General features: G+C 39.1%; 1 protein-coding gene across 7 annotated transcripts in view; it reads left to right on the top strand.

Annotated features, from left to right (window-relative positions):
* LOC124304300 (trafficking kinesin-binding protein milt) overlaps positions 1-20,203 on the top strand; it is a 101,865-nt gene that overhangs the window by 68,839 nt on the left and 12,823 nt on the right. The window contains exons 1-2 of one of the 7 annotated variants that reach the window (XM_046762310.1): positions 13,164-13,445; positions 13,543-13,633. The exons of 2 other annotated variants lie outside the window; for them this stretch is intronic. Coding sequence is in view for 2 of the 5 variants with exons in the window: in XM_046762305.1 (XP_046618261.1) it covers positions 6,418-6,895 (478 nt within the window). In the remaining 3 variants the exon portion in view is untranslated. Of the gene's footprint in view, positions 1-6,080; positions 6,896-13,163; positions 13,446-13,542; positions 13,634-18,171; positions 18,552-20,203 lie in introns of those variants that run through there. 4 more of the 7 variants (XM_046762305.1, XM_046762309.1, XM_046762311.1 and 1 more) reach the window with 4 other exon arrangements.

Genomic DNA, 20,203 nt, shown 5'->3' with positions numbered 1-20,203 from the left:
TTTCCCTTTTCTATTTCTCTTCGCATCCCCACCTCCCTTTCTCTCCCCCTCCCTCCCTCTCGCTCTCTCTCTCTCTCTCTCGCTCTCTCTCTCTCTCTCTCCATTTCTAACAACGACGCCGGCACAGTTGCAACGAAACTGCTTTCCGCGTCCAGCGTCACACCAGTTGTTTTCAATAGAGCTCGTCGACTCGCTCCAATAATTTATTTCAATTATAATTGGTCCAACGATAAGTTTTCATCGACAAACTTGAGGCTCCATACACATTTCTGCACTTCCGATTATCAAACTATATTTAATCAATTACAGACCGCGATGTTCATTTTTTTATAGTGACTAGAAAGATTCAGTAAAACAGATATCGTTGAAGAAATAACTGTTTGAATATTGTTGGAATTAGGAAAAACGAGGTACGCCTAAACATTTTGCGCTATCGTCGATCCTTTTTTTGGCAATCGCAACGCAAAATCAGTTTCTTCGGTTTACTCCACTTTTTTAGTCAAACAAGCCTTTAACGTCGATTTATCGTTGCACGAGCATTAAATTTTCCCAACAGTTACAAGAAAGTATAGTAACAGTGCTAATTTTCATTTTTCACCTAGAACTGTATCTTTCGATTGTGGTAAAAAACGAAACTAATTAAGGAACTGAGCGGTAACCGGAACTAAAAATTTCTCTCAGTGAATGCAAATAAAACGTGTTTCCTCCTTTTTACAAACTTCTATGTATTTTTTTTTTTTTTTTTTTGTTGTTTTTTTCAACTCTTCTATTTCACTAGTTGATTAATTTCTTTCAGAGGCTTCGACTACCCTCAAAGTAACTCATCGATAAGGGTTCTGAATTCGATACCTAGATGTATCAGGTGGACGTTTGCGCACCGGCCGGCTTCATGACTGGTAAACGTAACAGCTGACGATTATGTGCAGTATAAATGCAGCCATAATACGCGTGACACCGTTCCTTGGGAAGCTGCGAAACGAAACCGTATACATTTCCATTACATTTAAGCGATCGGTGTAACGTGTAATTTTTTGATCTAATTGTAGGTGGTAGATGATATCCTATATTATATATGCGATAACGGCACACTTCTTAGCGAATAATTACCTGGTATGAGAAACTGGACGGAGAAAGGAAAGAGGAGAAAATGGACAAAAATTAGTTGAAATTTTATTACACTATTTGCGGATGTTGCGTTGTGAAAAATATTAGAAGCCAAGATATTCCAAAGATTGAATATATTTTATGGTCGAAATTGTCCCAGGTAATTTTTTTTTTCTATCAACATTTTTGTTCGTACTTGAGGCATAATTTAATGTCTATGTAATCGAATTTTTTTGGTTCCAAAATATTACACTTTAAAATACATTTTATAATATTTTACTACTTTTCGTGAAATTGATACGGAATAATGATGCATTTATTTGTTTATTTGTTTGTCAATTTTTTAAAGCGCAATATATTTTATCGATCGGTCGTTGTACGGTAAATTGTAAATTCTATGTGTACCCGACCACGTACGCCAACCGATTGTATTTTACCAACACGCAGTTCTTGGTGCAAATGTTTACCTCACAATCAGATAACACTGATTACCTACCGTCTGTTGTTTATCATTTGTCACGTATATCTGCAACGCGAGACGTTGCATGTCTATTTTATAGGCAATCGATTAACTCGAGTGCAACACAAAATTCCTGAAGAGCGATATCGATAACATGCGTATAAAATTCATTAATTGTACAAACGTTTGAAAGAGCGTTTTATTTAACTTTGGGAAATCAAGTTAAGATGAAATTGAGTGAACGAATTATTGTAACTTTTTTTTCTGACCAAAAGTTTGAACGTATAAAAAATTACATTCGTCCGAAAGTTCCTCCTCGTTGCAGAAGAAATTCAATTTTCTTGTCTGGATGAGGATTATTTTTTTGGTTCCGGTCGGAATTATCGATTCTCCTAAAAAAAAAAAAAAAAAAATGTAGAATCATAATTTTCTAGTATTACAAAGCATTCCGAATCTTTATTAGGCAATAAAATTCAACCTGAGATCCTTTAAAAAATGTTCTACATCACGGTGTTTTGCAATTTCAAGTTATTATTGCGCGAGCAAGAAATGTGCTTTTAAAAATGATACATATTCGGTTACTCGTGTGCTGAAACAACGAATGTAGCCGCAAATTGATTCCTCACCTTTTTTTTTTCACAGGTAGATAATTATACATTCGTGGTATACGGTACTGTACCTTTACTATTCATTGTCTGTTGTAACCTGATACGGTCATTGTCGCAAAGAGGGTTTTGAATATCACAATAGAGGATCGATTGTAGATTATGCGTTTACTACAATTCGTCGCTCGATTTATCAAATTTATTACTCCGCTTTGTGTATTTCAAATTCTGTATTCTGCGAGTTCAGGAGGGTGAAAATTTTGTTTACTTGAGAGAGAGAGAGAGAGAAAAAAAAAACAAAAAACGTAAATTTCTGTGCGTAGCACGGTGGTTTCCCTTTTTTTTTTATTTTTTATCACAAAATTGTGGCGTAGATTCAAATTCCGTCATTGTCACCGAAATGACGGGTTGATCTACTCTCGAATAAAGAAAAAATAACGATCGTCGAGGAAATTATCGTTTCTAATACGTACGTGAAACAGAAAATTATATTATGCTTATTCGTTCGTTCGTTTTCACTTATCGATAAAAATTTCTCATGCATCGAGATATTCAATTATCATTATAAATAGAAACGTCAAATCACAGACTCCGTGGTGGATTCAACTTTCGACTCACGATCGAAGGAACCGTCTAATTATGCCCGCATTATTTCGTTTTCGCAGTAATTTCGTTTAAATTGTAGTAAATCAGTTACGAATTTGAAATTATTCACAGTCTTACTGGCCCCGATTCATCGTAGAGAAAAATATACGTTTGTTAACATTATGCCAAACTTCCTGCTCTTTAATTGGTCCAACGAAGATCCGTAAGATTCAATTCCATGGAAAGCCTCCGAGGACGATGACTTTCACGGTCTATTAAAAAAAAAAAAAAAATTGTCAAAACAATCAAATCGATTCGAATATTCGTTGATGTACATGAATGATTTTTTTTTTTTTCTTCTTTTTTCGTTCAATCATCGTTCACGCTTTTTCCTACATATGCCATAAAAGTATTTCAAAATTATATCGCGTATCTGCATTGTGGAATGACAAGTGAAAGTGCGTAAATTTGTTTTAAACCAAAAGACAAAATTTTGCCTCAGGCATCCGGCGCCTATGCAATAGTCGATCGGGTTACCGATTTTTTTTTCTTTTCCAGGCAAAAGAGCGCTTTCAGGCAGTGTGTTAAAATTAGTATGAGATTTTTAACCACTTCCGGTGACGGTCTTTCCTTCAACTCTTGTTCAAAGCGTTAATCCTCGTGTGTCGAGGGAGGCGGTTAAGCGTAGTTCGCGATACTTGAAGAAGAAAAACAAACCAAAACTCTAAAAAACTAATCGACGTCGCGGTGTCTACACGTTGTATGAATGAACTGGTCCATGTTCTATTTATTCTTCGTCGAAGAACATTTTTACAGCAACTACTAATCGCTTAGGGAATTTATTAACTTTGGGATGTGTAATTATGTCCGCGCAGTTTACGTTGTGAAAAAATATCGTAAGTTGAGTAAATATGTTTGAATTTAACTCTTAGGCTGCACGCCGGGGTCAAAATGACCCCGCGGCATGTTCACCGTAAATTACGTATGAAGAATATTAAAAATAATCTGATTTTATCCAAGATAAATAATGAAACATCGTTCTTTTTTATAAAAATTCAACTTCACTCACTCAAATAAATAACTTTTTTCATTGCACAGTATCTCCATATTTTTTTATTTCTTTTTTCTTAAATATCTGTATCTTGAGAGTTACGTAATCAATGTTTAGTTCACAATATTGAAAATTCAGTGAGTTGTGATTTTTTTTATTAGAATGATCCATTTTCCGCTATTTTTTTGTTTTATGTATTTTTTTTTTACATATTCTAAATTTCATTTTGCCAAACATAACTGTATAATAGTTGAAAAGTAACCAAGAATGTTTTCAAATTACTCAAATCGATGTATTCGTTTCTACGCAATTCCAACGTTAATACAAAGGAACGCTAGGAGTGAAAACATTTTTACAGATTTTCTAACCTCATGATTACTTTAATGAAGTTGATTTTTGCAAAATAATAGTTCCTCATAAAAACACCAACTTCAAAACTCGTAAACCTGCAGAATAGTTTTCTTTTAAACCTCGTGCATGCGAATTATCCGGCATAAAAATTGATGGCAGTCGCATTTTCTGCAAACGAACCATGTTTGAAAATTGCAGAAACTTTGTTATATCTTACCATTGCAATTGGTAATCATCGACCATCATTCGGGCGAAAGGCTTTCGGTATTGCGATGAATGACTTTATCAGGCCATGCCGCAGGTTTCTACGGTCAGCCTGGAAGCGGTGAAAGTTATTCTTTTCGAACGGACACCCTGCACAGCAGGTTGAACCTGCTGCTCCAATTCTGATGGTTAACCCCATGGGTATTTCTGCTCTAATTTTGCCGGGAATTGTCTCTGATCTCGGTTTAAGACTCGGAGAAAGGTATGGGAATTTTTTCAGTGAAAGTTCTCGAAATCTCACGCGTTTATCGCAGACCAACCGCCGTTGAATTCCTGCGGCCCTTTTGCTCTCTTCTTCTGGTACACTCACTGCACTCTGTAGGAATTTCTTCTGTCGCTTTTACGCACAGAGAATGGTCCAAGTTAAACTTAGAACCGCGTCGTCCCGATTCTTCCCTTCCTTTTTACCCCCATTTACCGCGCTCTCGATCTTCGTTGCCTTCATTTTTTCGTTCACAAATCAGCTGCCAGCTATAATCTTAATTGGATCTACTTCTCGTTCAAAGTCCCTTCGAAACGGGATAAGATCGCTTTCTTTCACTTTCGAACGTCGGCACGTCTCATCTCTGTATAATAATAATTATTGAGGTTACGTGATGTACAATACTTTATATCGTCTTTATTTAAAGAAATAACCGGTACAGTTTCGGTTGAATAATCGAGTATTTAATTATACTGCAAGTTTTGTGTAGATACAGGCTCGTGATTGCAAAGATCAAAGTTGAATCGCTTTTGATAACAAGATTTTACATTTTTACTGAAAAACATGCGAGCAGGAAGTATGTTTAATAATTGAACTAAACTTTTCGTATTTTTTTGCGCTAATATTCAAAAATAACGATTCGATCTCGGAAGTAATGATGATTGAAAAAAGTTTCAGATGTCATCCAAGAATCTTGTAGGTATATTTTAATCAATACGAGTTGAGAGGTTGTATTGAAAAATAATTGGAAACCGTTCAGTCTACTTTGAAAACCGGAAATAAAATGACAAAAATGCATCAAGCGATTTTTAGAATCAGTTATACCGGGACAATCTCTTGAAAGTTGAAAATCAACCGCGCATGCGCGTGTTTTATCGGCTGTTCGCGCAGGATGGCCATCCCGAGTTTCAGCTGTCAAACTGTTTCTGCCGGCGATGTAGTTGATACGAATTTTCGAGGTTAGAATCTCAAATAATCGAGGCGGTGACTCGGAAAGGTTTCGGGAAGCATTTGTTATTGGATCGTAAAGTAGATTCTTCACAAAAAGGTCGGAACTTAATGCTCATGCTCTTTGAAAATTCAAACGTCCACATTTTGCGTAGGTTGGCCCGCCTGCATCGCAGACAAGAACATCGCTGCGGGAAGATTTCGCCGACCAATGAGATTGAATTATTTGACGCATGCGCGGTTGATTTTCAAGTTTCAAGAGATTGTCCCGGTATATACCCAGACATAGGTACGGTGTGAAACGAAGGATACCCTCGAAACAGATCGCGACTTGCCGCAGGTCGCGCGTTACCCTCTCCTTACCTTTCCCTGTGTACATATATACGTTATATGTTTGGGCGTACGGCAAGAATACGTGGTCGTAGACAATACCGATTTTTACCTTCACTTCCGGCTGCTCAATTAAAGCGCGGAGAAGAAGGAAAGACATTTAATTTACATCCTTAACAGGTGCCTGGCCTGAAAAGAGTTCGGTGAATATACTTCAACGTGCAGCAGTGAACAAGAGATTTGTATCGTTAGTTACACGTGAACTACACGGTGTATCGATTAACATGATATTGCATTGAAATTTTCTGATACGTTTCATATAACAAAACTGAAATGAAAAGTGTAAAGTGTGCAAAGAGGTAAAAGTGCAGAAACTGTGCGAACGGACGGAGATTTTGTTCCCTTGATTCTGAAAATCGTAGGCAAAGAGAATTTTTCGGAAATCACGTTATTCCCATAACCGTGAGCAGCGCCGAGTCCCGAGGGGGTGATTTCGCCCTGGGCTCAGGACTATGTCATGACCACCACAAATCCAGGCTCATCATTCAGCTTGAGAAGGGGAAAGACCACGATACCGGAGAACCATGATTCCAGGAATTACGGACCCGGTTCGAAGAGCGTCTCTTCCCTCGGGACGACCTTCAACTCACTCGCCCTTGACGTGTCTTACGCTGCTCTCAGCAGCCGTTCGAGTCCACGACACTCGGCGAGGAGCTTGTCAAGCGTATGGGAAGTCCCCGAACCCGACGAAGTCGTGGAACGGGAAGACCCGGAACTGTGGGAGGACATCGGCGTCGTCGAGTACCTCGAGAGGCGGCTCGGCCCTCCCGACGAAAGCACCGCCGACGAGAGGGTCGAAGACCTCAGGCAGGTCCTCATCGAGACCGACCTCCACGAGGGTGACGGCGAGGCCTCGGACTTCCTTTTTCACGTCGCCAGGACCAAGCACGGGAAAATCTACATCCGAGTCATCAGGACTTTGCTGATGAATCGAGGTAAAGATGTTTTCAAATTGTGTCTTTTTTACGGAAACCAGGTCGAGCGGTGACGATTACTGCCAAGTGTTCGATTCTGGGTTGTGTCATTTAGGGATTAATGGAAACAAAATCATCGAAATTTGTTTGTGAAATTAGGAATGTTGTTTCATTCGATTTTTTCAAGTGTTTTTGTTTCATCTCTTCTCCTTGTAACTTTTGATTCGAGATTGTGGACCCCATTCGTCTCCAAAATGGCGCTGACATTCGTCGCGACGATCGTCGTTCTGCCTTGACATCGAAAACGTGAAAATGATAACGTAACGCGGGATACGCTCTGATTTTAATTATTTGTAGACGACAAGTATGACTTTGAAACCGTATCTTCAAGGCCGACGTGTAAGTCGGGGGATTGCAACTCCTTATCGTTTAACGCTGAACTTTGATAGTCGAATACTTTTTTGGCTACTTACATAGTCCATGAAAAATGTAAGGTTATTCTGACTACCTTGCGAGATTGCGTGTATGTAATGACATATGAGAGCGGTCAATGGGCTCAAAAACATGTTACGTAATCTTGAAATTATTGTAGATACTCGGTAGATTGATATATATAAAGATCGTTCAGGATATTCTGTTCTCTCACGTAAACAGTTGAAAAATTATGCTGGCAATACTCGTAATAGATTTTTTAGAATCTAAAAATGAAAACAAAATAATTCGTATGCACGTGGCATCAATATTAAAAGATGATTATGATTTATTGCAAAAAGCAAAGTACAGAATTTGACGTTTCGAATAACTTAACGAAGTTCTAACAAATCGATGAATCATTTTGCTAACAAATTTGTACATACGTGTAACAATATTCAAACGCTAAATAATAGAGAGTTAACAATGGATGGTTTACGTAATTGAACGGTTGAAAAATGAAATTAGATGTCGACAAAAACTGCAAATAACATTCTGAGTGATGAGACTGCGATTATTCGTTGAATTATTTTCGATCTAACAACAAATACGATTCGGGTTAATAATCTGCCGAGTACAAGACATGGGGCAATTATAACTGTGAATTTCACAATTACCACGAGCCTTTTATCCTGTGTACATTTTTTTTTGTATACTTCTGTTTGAATTATAATACCGACAGAGTTTTAGCGTTATTTTAGTTCTCCTCCGTGACTACGCGACGCCACATGCCCGCAGGTATATATACATACTATACACATAGGTATGTATAATATCAACATTAATTATGACGTCAAAGCGTTAAAATGTGTGTTTGAGTTCTGTATACAATATCTACGTATACTAAAATATTGATCCCGTTTTACGTAATAATTATATTCATCACGCTCTCTGAGCATCGTCTATGTATAATGTATATATATACCTTTGAAAGAATTCACCTTGTAATATCGCGGGTTTCATACTTTTCAATTCAAAACCATCCACAGACTCTATTTACTGTTGATAAGAATTGCCACATTTGAACATGAAACTGTTGAATGTATTAATGAAAAATTATTGTTGAAGAGATTAGATTTCTCGTTATCAACGATTTTTATGTATTATACATACTTATCTGTATTTATTTTCTACGTCTATGCTTATCTTAAAGCCAGTATCATGACACTTTAATAGATGTACGATACATACGTATACGTTGAATAGCTGTAGAAAGCGATTTCGCAGTGCTTGTGAAAAGCTTGCGTGCCAATGTAGGCCACTGAAATCAATTCAATTAGCCTGTAAAGTTGCGGAAAACGAAGGAAAAAGATGTAACGAACGAAATTGAATCAACTTTTAAGTAGCCATGCTAGTCAAATAACGAAAACTGCACATACTCAACTAAACTAATCATGCTAGTAATGGGATTATTTTTTTTTTTCTCATCATGAAGTTCAACTACTTTGCTTATAATCGATAAAAGAGTGAACATTTTTTAACTCTGAAAATCTGATCAAATATACGTGTTGATTACAATCAGTAGTTGAATTTAAAAATAGAATAAAGACAACATTTAGAAGTTTCAATATTATAAAGTTTCTACAAGATTTAAACTCTAAGAAAAATAAATACTTGCCAGGTATGTCTTGATGAACGTCTTCATCGGCGTCCACTAATTGATCGAAAATTGGAAAAAATTACATTAAAGCGTATACCAAAAGTAAATCCAACAAGGTTAAAAACCGAGTCCAATTGTCCTATCGTATAATACATAAAAATATCTAGCAGAATGAATTGCGCCAGCTTTGCTAAAAGTGTAATTACGTGTTTCAAGAAAGAAAAATGTTGATGCGGAACGAAAAGATGACGGCGAAAAACTTGAGAGTAAAATAAATGCCTTTACGTGTTACATTGTATCCAACAAACGTAGAAACAGATTTATTCCAAGACTAGGTATCGTCGATTCCGTTGAATCTTTATAGGCGTGAAATTAGTCGCGTACGGCGGAAATTCCTCGGCGTTGTTCACTTTTTTATCGATACGTTTTTCTTCGATTCCTTCCAGCCTCCCGTATTCTTCTGTTTCCTCACAGTCTTTTATCAAGAAAGCAAACAGAAGCCATAAACCGTTTACTTCACGTCCGCGTCGTCGCATAAATACCAACTAAATTCTCACCGTAAACTGTGTAAAAAAAAAAAGAAAAAGAAAAAAGTTGGCTACAAGCAATTACTAGGACAGCCAAGTTCAGTGTATCGATAAAAATGTCGGGCAGTGAAATTATGACCGTTCAACGACAATTGGTTGACGTGCAGAACGGATCGGGCGACGTCTCCGTGAGGTTAGAATTAACCGGGGAGCCGGGAGCCGCGGCTCCGTGTCTCCAGCTGCCGTTTAACCCCGCAGACCACGATCTCAGCCCCGGATTCAGGCTGACAAAGTTCGGCGACATACGTGGCAAGGGAATGAAACCGAGCCGCGACGAGCTGCGCCCTTTGTTGACGGCCTTCGCGCCATGCGGCGAAGAACCGGCGGTGACGCAGCTCGACCGGTTGGGCCTGAGTCTCCTTGAGTCGAGCAACATGCTATGCCCGGTGGTCGAGGACCCCTACTTGATGGGCAGGATCGCCTGCGCGAGCGTCCTCAGCGGAATCTATTCCCTGGGCGTCGCCGACTGCGCGACGATTCGCATGACGATCGGGGTCTCGAACAGATTGGAGGACAAGGAGCGCGAAGTCGTCGTGCCGATGATCATCCGGGGATTCAGGGACGCCGCTCAGGCGGCGGAGACCCTCGTCCAGGGCGCAACGGTCGTCTCGAATCCCTGGTGCCTCGTCGGCGGGACAGCCGCAGCTGTGTGCTCTCACCACGAACTAGTTCCACCCGACGGCGCCACCGTCGGCGACGTGATGGTGTTGACGAAACCCCTTGGAACCATGGCAGCCGTGGTCGTAGCCCACTGGATGGAGCTGCCGGAGCGGAAGAGCCGGCTTCTTCTCACCATCACCGAGGAGGACGCCGTCAGGGCGCATCGTAGGGCCGTCGATTCGATGGCGAGGAGCAACCGTGTGGCGGCCATTTTGATGCGGAAGTACAACGCTCACGCCGCGTGCGATGTTTCCGCGTATGGGATCCTCGGGCATGCCGAAGTCCTCGCTAAGAAGCAGAGCAACCCTGTTAGCTTTGTTATTCATAACATGCCCGTTATCGCAAAGATGAGCACCACATCCAAGCTCACCGGGAACGCCATGCCACTTCTTCAGGGACTCATGCCCGAGATTTCTGGCGGGCTTCTCGTCGTTCTGCCCAGGGAACAGGCTGCTGCCTATTGCAAGGCACTGGAGAAGACTGAACAGCGGCAGGCTTGGATTATTGGAATTGTTGAATCCGGCGGTAGGACCGCAAGAGTCATCGATAGACCCAGGGTCATCGAAGTCCCGGCTAAGGAAACTGGGGCACTTTGGTAATCGGACGATTTTCATCTTTCTCGTCGCTGGGACAAACCGGAATTGGGTTTGTTTGGTTAATACGTAGTTTTCGCACAGAATCTTGCTTCGTCGATTTTTTTACGAGTGAGTAGTTTTTATCGCGTTAATTTGGAAACGTTAAACATTTATGTGGATTTGGAAGATTGCAATTTTTAAATTCGTTCCATTCGTTTGAAATTTTCAGTTACGTGTCAATTATTGGTAAACATAATTCTTGTCAGATATCAACACCTATTTCAATGAGATTTATTTCGAAAATTTAGATTACATAGAACAGACTCTCGGCCCTGATGGTCTACTGTTCTGAAAAAGGTCATTATGGTAACAAGCGTTGAAAATTAGAACTATTTCCTATTATTGTTGCTAAAAAAGTAAGATAATAAATACCTCGGATGCGTGATTTTCAGGGAAATTTATTTCATGCTGTCTGTCATTTAGATAAATAGATATGGAAAATTGAAAGTGCGACGCTCGATAAATTTAAAACTAATAATAAGTATAATAATAAGATAATTAAATTTTAGCAGCTCATTACTTGATTATTAAATTTCGTTGCTAGATTAGGCTTTGAATAATTCGAACTGATCGGTAGATTGCTCACCTATATAAATCCATTTCACAATGACTTATCCTTACAGAGATTAACCGTTTTATCTTCCTAGTATTATTAAACCGTGCATGCGTCAGTATGCTATTCGATTCAAGTGACTTTACGTAAGCCTTTATACTGAAATATTATTGATGCTAAAAATTCCAACAATGCAAATCAATACAGCCCAATAACGTTACTGCAACTCCATAATTTATAACATGGACCGATTAGAATATATTGTTATCGATACTTAGAATCGTCTCGATAGTTGTCGAGGAGTCAATTCGTCGGTGGAAAGTTGCAGGGAGAGAAGTTGTTAGTGAAAAAAAGTTGAACATAAATGTGGCAAAAACTGGTCCATCCGCATTACACGAGTTACAATTTCTCTCGTTGCAATTCTCGATAGCGGCGAGAGTGCATTCCATAACCTTATAAAATTACCCATTGCATCCAGGTGAAAACCTGCAGTGGTAATTAAGGTTACATGTCGTACATCATCCGTAAGTTGAATATGTTAATTTGACATTTTATATATTCAGTTCAATAATTTCACAGTATGTTAACTTTTACTCGGAGTTGTGATATTGTATTATTTTTTCTTATACCGTATGTGGTGCCGGAGAATGTACTTATCGTAAGGGTAGAGTTATAATACATTCTTGCAAAAACTGAGCAATAGCAATTATCGATTCTTTGACAAGTGCAGTAATTGTATTTTCGTATTTTTAGATACCAAATAAAGTTGTAGGGATTTTATTATAAGAAAACTGTTGAAAATAATCTCAAATTAAAGCGAGTATCACTGTGAACTTTGTAAGTTGATGAAAAAAGTATTGAAAGACAATAAATAAAAATTGGATAATATTTCATCTGATATTTTTACCTGTAAATTTTTCTTCTTAAGTTTTGTATTGTATTTTTCGTTGCGAACCAACGTAATGCTTTCATTGTATGCATTCGGTGTAGATAAGATAATGATTGCAAAGCCAAGGAACGTCACAAATTAACTTTATATCTCGCATTGATAATGCTATAGACAACAAATGCAAGTATTGATAATATAAGCAATTCCATAAACTTTGCTCATGATGTTCAATTAACAATATTGAACACTCACCTTATCAGATATTTTATTTTTGTAACTTTCCCAAACCATGTACTTGCATAAAAAATCACCGAACTTCATCTGAACTTTTTTTGAATCTAACAGTGATATGCTGTGTCCGGTTTCTAGCGTTGATGAGGCGTATCTAATGTTTTTTTTTTTTTTTTTTTACACGACGATAATGCTCCGTGGTAACTTTATACCGTACACAATCAGACTTTTCATCGTTTATAGTTGGTCACCTTGCAATTCCTCATGCAAGTATACAAAGGATGTTGCAACTCGAAAAACAATCGACAGAAACTGATGACAATGATCGTTGACTGAAAAATTTAAAGACAGCCACCCCTAGGCAAATTTTCGTGACGAATACTCGATGGTAAGTGGACGTCGCGTCTTAAGAAGCCGTGTTGGCGATCAAATAGCTTCTTTATCAGCAGGATCGATTCAACACGTAATCCCATAAGCACAAAAAACCCCAATTAGAGTAACCACCTGCAACGGTCGTCAATCAACGAAGTGACGAAGAGAGTTCATCAACGTTTTCCAGGGTTCGTTTGAATTCCCCCCGTGCTTCGACGAGTACGACGACTAGCGCCGTAGACAAGTAAACGGCGTATTTGGTGAATTACGGAAAGAGAAACATGGCCGATTGATCTGCGCGTAGTTCGTGTCGCAGGAAGAACGCGCTCTCGCTCTCGCCTTAGTTCGCATCGACGTGCCCACGTCTGTTCGCAGCGATGAGTCACAGCGTAAAGTCGCACTGACTGTCTCGCATTCTCGACAACAATAAATTACGATGAGTGTTGTGAAGTGTCTAAGCCGCAGCTCATTCTCATCTTCGATTTCACCCGACGGAACTTTCATCCCGATTCCGGCTGCTGTATCTGCTTCCCCGCCAGTGGCGGATGCTCGAGCTATCCGCTAATCTACGCCGTGAGTGTCGCGTGTCTGTGCCTGTTTGCGTGGTTCGTGTTTGTGCCTGTCGTCTGTTTTACGCTGTTTTCTTAATCGGTTAAATTCAATGTTTTAGTCACGTTGCCGCATCTCCGTATCTCGCATCAGGTATCCCGTCGATCAAACTACGACTCGCCTTAACCCCGGGTGAGATAATGTGTTGAATGGTAAATATCCCGCTTTTTTCTTCCTTACTCTCTCACTTATCGTTAGTCCGTCATTCTTACCAACGCGCTCTGTCGATCATTGGTCACGTCAATCGTAAGGTGCGATTCGGCTCTTGAGCAGCGAGGTGAGACGGCGAAATTACGCGACGTTTAACCTCGCGCTACAATTTGAATGGGGCACGTGCTACGATTGGTCCTCGGCAAGGGCGTCTGCTGCTGCGTTTCGTTTCCTAGAGCCGGTTAACGGATGAATAATACAACGCCGTGCACAAAGTACGGAGCTAAAACTCTCCATTAGTCGTCTGTGCGGTACAGTCGCGATTACGTAACTCCGATCCGCGTTGATATTTCCTTTCCGTTTAATGTTCTCCGTGTGTTTTAATCCTTGATTCCGCGATCCTCTTCGTATTTTGAAGCGATGACCTAATCCTCTGGTCGAATATTATTCGGACTAAGCCGCCCGCTCAGTAATTGATCGCGGGGCTTCCCCAGCTCATCCGACTTGTTTATTCAACGATTGATTATTATTCGACGTCCGTTGCAGATTCTGTTTTCATCATCTTCACCTTTTTCTTCTTTTATTATCCTGCCGCATTCGATTATTCATACATACTACGAAAACGCCGCACAGGCCGTCGGCCAGCGGAAAAGTTTGTGTTATCGCTCTATCAAATCTAATAAGTAGTAATTACTAACAGTATTACGAAGCCTGCGAACGGCGCGTTCGAAGTTCGAAAACCCTTCCGAGAACGACCACCAATAGGAGAATAGACCTTGTTTGCTAGTCGGGGGTTTTAAAATAACTTGCAAGTCAAGAAGGCTGAAAATCTGCGGGAAATTTGAAATTTGTTCTTGGGTATGATTTTCGTTCTTAGGTACTTTATTTCTTCACTGCATCTCTGCGTGTAACAAATCTTCTGCATCGCGGTCTGCTACCCTGCTATCCGACGGCTTATGCAACATTTCCCAACTTTACCCGTTCGGAAAATCAATATGCACACCTTTAGGTCAACCCGGTCTTGCATGTTTACATATAGGGTGTTGATAGGTGTGAAGGAAAGGTAATTGGAATCTAATATCGTCGATTAGTTACACCGTCGTCTAATTTTAACCTCGATTTTTACTTGCGGACATTTTTAGCTTGCAATTAATTTGTAACGAATTGAATATGTAAATCAGATGAATAATATAAAATAGTTCGGTTCCTGACGTGAGAATTGTACAAACTCTTAAATATTAAAATTCGTAACGACGACTAACTGCATGGAAATTTGATTACTAATAAAAATTTACACGAAGCTCCTCAGTAAGAATTTGAATATTTCAGAGTTTGTATAATTCCCGAGTCAAAACACCCAACAACTATTATTTATGACCCGTGTTCGAAGAGTATTCCTGTAAAAAATCTATCCAACTCAATTATATATTTTACTTAAACGTAGGTAATATAAAATATAAAAATGCGTTAAAAGTCAATTTTAAAATTGAGGTTGAAATCCGACGCACATACATATTTATGAAAATTCAACTGTAGCGATGAAAATATTTTAGGAAATGTTTTCATACGAGGTATGATTTAATTTCTGAAAAATTGACTTCCAAATGTTATACGAGTGTGTAGCAGAATCAACGAAATACAAACGATGCGGTGGAGAACATGAGAAAAAGATTTAGTATGTGCGTACGCAAATTGATTATATCGCAAGTTAGCAAGTTAGTAAGTATGTACGTAAGCAAATTGAATAAGTCGTTATTTCGCAACTTTAGGATTACCTGAAACTTATCAAACCGTTAAAAAACTCAGATTTTGTAAATTGAATTTCTCCAGTTACTCCAGACGTGCGAAATAGTAATTTTTTGTTTGAACGTTTCGATACGTTAACGTTACTAACTTCAGCCTCGCGAATATCCTCCATCGATCACGAAGATAAATTATACTAATCATGTAAACAAAATATTTTTTCGCGACGGGCAACCTTAACCTACTTATTTCGAACTAATTGTAAATCCACGACTACTACGACAATCGCGTGTACATGGAACGATTCGCGTTGAAGATGCAATTATAAGCTACGGTGGTTTATCATTATAATCTTATCGTTCGTTTAGTTAGGAATTGGTTAGCCTTGATTATAACCGATCAAGCACTGTACAACATCGATTTCCTTCAATTCGTTACGATAATCGGCTCGATCAAAGTCTTGAGGTGCTGCAGCCGTAACACCGAGTAAGCGGATTAGCACCGAAGAGGAACGCTTTTTTTTTGTGTAATTTTTTCTTACGGCTGCCTACGTTCCACAAAATTATTCAGTATTGAATAAAAATGGCAGCAAAAAATTTCTTTTTCTCCGTTTATCAAATTCAAAAGATGCAAATTTTTCACCCTTTATTGCAGTCTTTTTTTTTGTTTTTTTCTTTCTTGTTCACGACGATCAAGGATGAAATTATTTGGCAATCGTACGAGTTTTGTACACCGTATATTCAAATTAATGAAAAAATCTCTTGCGAACTGGAAGAATTGCGTGCAAGCATAGATAGAAATAGATTTTACGTTATATACGGGTTATTTGCACCTTATCTCGCAAAGTATCGGCCGTGTCTTATCTTTATATTTCTAAGACACTGGAAGCAAACGAAGCGAGTTACTTGGATACGTTTGTCAACTGAATCACATCGGACGTTGAGCTTTTTGTTTTCCTATATATTATTACCGAGTTATTGACCTTGTAGATGTTGTTGGTAACCCAAAAAAATACTTGCATTCATACACGTACGAGACACTCGAGTCGATCATTCATTAAAAATTATGCTAAACTACCGATCGCGTGCCGGTGCATCTAGAAATCGTAAAAAGTTTCACGATACATGATCGTACTTCAAACAATGACTACACGTTACGTACGTAATTCGATCTTCTGCACGTACGCCAAACTCGGTTCATTACGATGACTCTAATATATCATTGTACAATGCGCGTAATAAAAAATTTGCGCAGCTTTTTTTTTCTTCAGAATTTCGTTGATGTATCGAATTCAACCTTTGAGTCACGCATTATTGCGGTGAATCAATTTTTGTAACAAGATGGTACTCTATGGTTTTTTAGGGTCGCTGATTACAAATCTGAAATGAAATTTCAAAAACTAAAGATGCCGGACAAAAAGTTGAAATTTGATCCAATACGGGCCAACAACTGTATACTGAGTTTTCAAAATCTGATTTCAGATTCGTAATCAGTGATCCCAAAAGTCTCCTGGGCAGATTTTTTTCTCCGGATTCGATCAAATTTGAAATTATAGTCTGCCAAATTGGATCCGCCATCTTGAATTTTTTAAATTCGATCTCAGATTCGTTATCAGTGTCCCCAAAAACTTATAATTTATGTAAAACATGTACATGTGTAGAAGGGTACCTTTCCCGGAAATGAACTCAATCAGTTTGTTTATAAAAATAACAATTCACGTTATACCGCAATAATTACTCTGGGGTGTTGAAAACCTATTAATACACTATCAAAAATAACAAAAAACCGCACAGAATTACGTTGAAAAGTTATCTGAATATACAAAAAAAAAAAATGGATATAAAATGGGCGGTAAGAATATTTACAAACTATGACTCAAAGGATTAAACACTGAAAAGCCGAACAAAGTCCGAGCCGAGAGATAATTGGTGAAAGGTTTTCAATTTGATCCGAGTCTTGTTCCCGTTTATTCGCGGTGTATAATGTAACAAATCGACATAAATATAGAATTTAGATAAGATAATCCAACTGGGTAAGTTTGCGGGGGGGAGGACATCCAAGCTATCGGCGCGTATATATTGGTAGGCGAGTTTCTTTTTTCCAGACCGTTATGGCCACCGAAGAGAGAAACGCGGACAAAGTGTCTCCGGGTTGCTCATGGCCCGGAGAATCATCCCTCTGTACGAGAAAGTTGCGTAGAAATTTTAACGTTCGTGATTATACAGTGTCCGAATGATGATACGGATTAATAATATTGCAGTGCGGGGTGCAATGCGAAAAAAGGATGAAAGGATAGTCGATTAATGCAATATGGAGGAACGCGTGTCAGTAACTACGACGAATGTTATTGGTCAATTAAGGAGGTTCACCACCCGCGAAATGCTTCATACGATCGGTTCGAAAGGCAAATGAAATCGATTCTTCGAACAACGAGTCGATATTTTTTGGTGAGAAAGAAAATGAAACGAATTGTTGAAAATGTGGTGATAAGATTGTCGAAAAAATTACATCAAGTATCGGTATTATAATAAATCAACCGCGAAAGTTAGAAATAATGTGATGGAACTTGTGTCGATGTTACGAAAGTGATTGGATCACTTACCTCGCCAAAGAGCCACCCTGATGTTACTTTATATCGTTGAAACTATAATCAACGAGAGTTTAACTTGAGAATAATTGCGTCAATTTCACCGACGGTGTGGAACCTCCTTACAAGCACGTCCGTAAATTGGATAAGAAATATAAACAAATAAACAATGATGCGATACGTGGAATACGGTAATTATTGTCACGGCAGTTTCTGGCCGAGGCATCGGCCGGGTGCCGGAAACGAGGAGGGGGACCTCCTCCAGGGTACGCTGGATCAGTCGGCGGTGGGGGAAGACGCGGACATCCTCGAGGAGTGCTGCAGCATCCACGAGGACAGCCGCGAGGACGAGGATCCCTACGAGTACGATGAGGAGATTCCGCGAGTATTGCCAGCCGGCGTCGGGACGTCGGGACGGGCGTCGTCTAGCCACGAGCTGCTTCTCATCGATAACGGGATACGCCTTCAGGGGGACGACGACTATCCGAAGTCTTCGAGTACCCGGTGTTGGGGATGCGAAGGGTGCAGCGGCGGCACTCCCCTTTTTCTCCTGGCTTCGCCTGCCGAGGCTCCCTGCACCTGCCAGTCTTGTCAGTAGCCGATTAACGACGATCAATGTTCATAGGGATCGGTGCTTTGCGATTAGTCGATTATTCGCTTCGTCGAGCAATCGATTGACCGCTTTTCCAAATAATCGATTAATCGGCGATTTCGATAGGGATCGAAAAAACGGTGAATCGAAATCTTCGATTAATCGTGATTTTCGATTGATCGCTTTTCCAATTGATCGATTAATCGACGATTTCGATAGGAATCGAAAAAACGGTGAATCGAAATCGTCGATTAATCGTGATTTTCGATTGACCGCTTTTCCAAATAATCGATTAATCGGCGATTTCGATAGGGATCGAAAAAACGGTGAATCGAAATCGTCGATTAATCGTGATTTTCGATTGATCGCTTTTCCAATTGATCGATTAATCGACGATTTCGATAGGAATCGAAAAACCGATGAATCGAAATCGTCGATTAATCGTGCTTTTCGATTGATCGCTTTTCCAAATAATCGATTAATCGACGATTTCGATAGAAATCGAAAAAACTATCATTCGAAATCGTTGATTAGTCGATTAATTGGAGAAACGATTAACCGAAATTGGTGATGAATCGAAAAATCGCACGGTACGAACAGAAATACAGGATGGCGACGATAGGGGAAAAACTGGGAAAAGTGGGAATAGTCAGGGAATTATGATGAATCTCGGAGAAAAACGTATTTATTTTTTTTTTTTCAACAAATTTTATTCAAACTTCAACTATGCTTCGTAAATTCAGTCCAGTTAGCTTTCGAAAATTGTATTGTTCAATTTTCAATTACTTTTGTCAAACGAAGCTGTATAGCGCACCGAGAGACATTTTTAGTTCCGGTTACCGCTCAGTCCTTAACTATTTTCATTTTTTACCAAAATCGAAAAATATATAGTTCTAGATAGAAAATGAAAATTAGTTTTCCAGCTGTTACCGGAAAGTCTATTATCCGTTACTATTCATTGTCGTTACGATCACTGTTACTAGATTTTCTTGCAACTGTTGGGAAAATTTAACGCTCGTGCAACGATAAATTGACGTTAAAGCCTTATTTATCTAAAAAAGTAGAGTAAACCTCAGAAACTGATTTTGCGTTGCGATTGCCAAAAAAGGATCGACGATAGCGCAAAATTGTTACGCGTACCTCGTTTTTCGTAATTCCAACGATATTGAAACAGTTTTTTTTTTAACGATACCTGTTTTACCGAATTTTTCTAGTTACTGTAACAAATGAAATTTTTCTCAGCGTGTGTTTTTGAATCCAAATTTATACATTCAAGATACACAATTTCTGGAGCCTTTGGTCATTATAGCCACCCGACATTATTCAACTTTTGCCGAAAAAGATCAGTGAATTTTGAATTTTTTGACAAGAATAGTCGCAGAATTTTATTTCAGCAAAAATTGTCGCCATCCTGGTTTCATTTTGCGCAGACAATAAGGATCGAGAGAAGTCAAGTTGGCCACTCTTTCGCGTTTGCAGATTTCTAAGTCGATTTTGCATAGCTGCGATGACGGCTAGTGTTATACTTATTTTCAGTTTTGGAATTTAACTAATGGCCTGTAATCGTTCGAGTTTTTACACGCTTTTTTTTTTACCTTTCACGATTTTTGATGTTGCTCGTTATATCTGAAACAAAAAAGAATCAGGTGT

Source organism: Neodiprion virginianus, chromosome 5 (assembly GCF_021901495.1).
Source record: "Neodiprion virginianus isolate iyNeoVirg1 chromosome 5, iyNeoVirg1.1, whole genome shotgun sequence".
NCBI classification, from domain to species: domain Eukaryota; kingdom Metazoa; phylum Arthropoda; class Insecta; order Hymenoptera; family Diprionidae; genus Neodiprion; species Neodiprion virginianus.
Note: the sequence above shows the minus strand (reverse complement) of the source record. Positions and strands in the feature narration are given on the sequence as shown.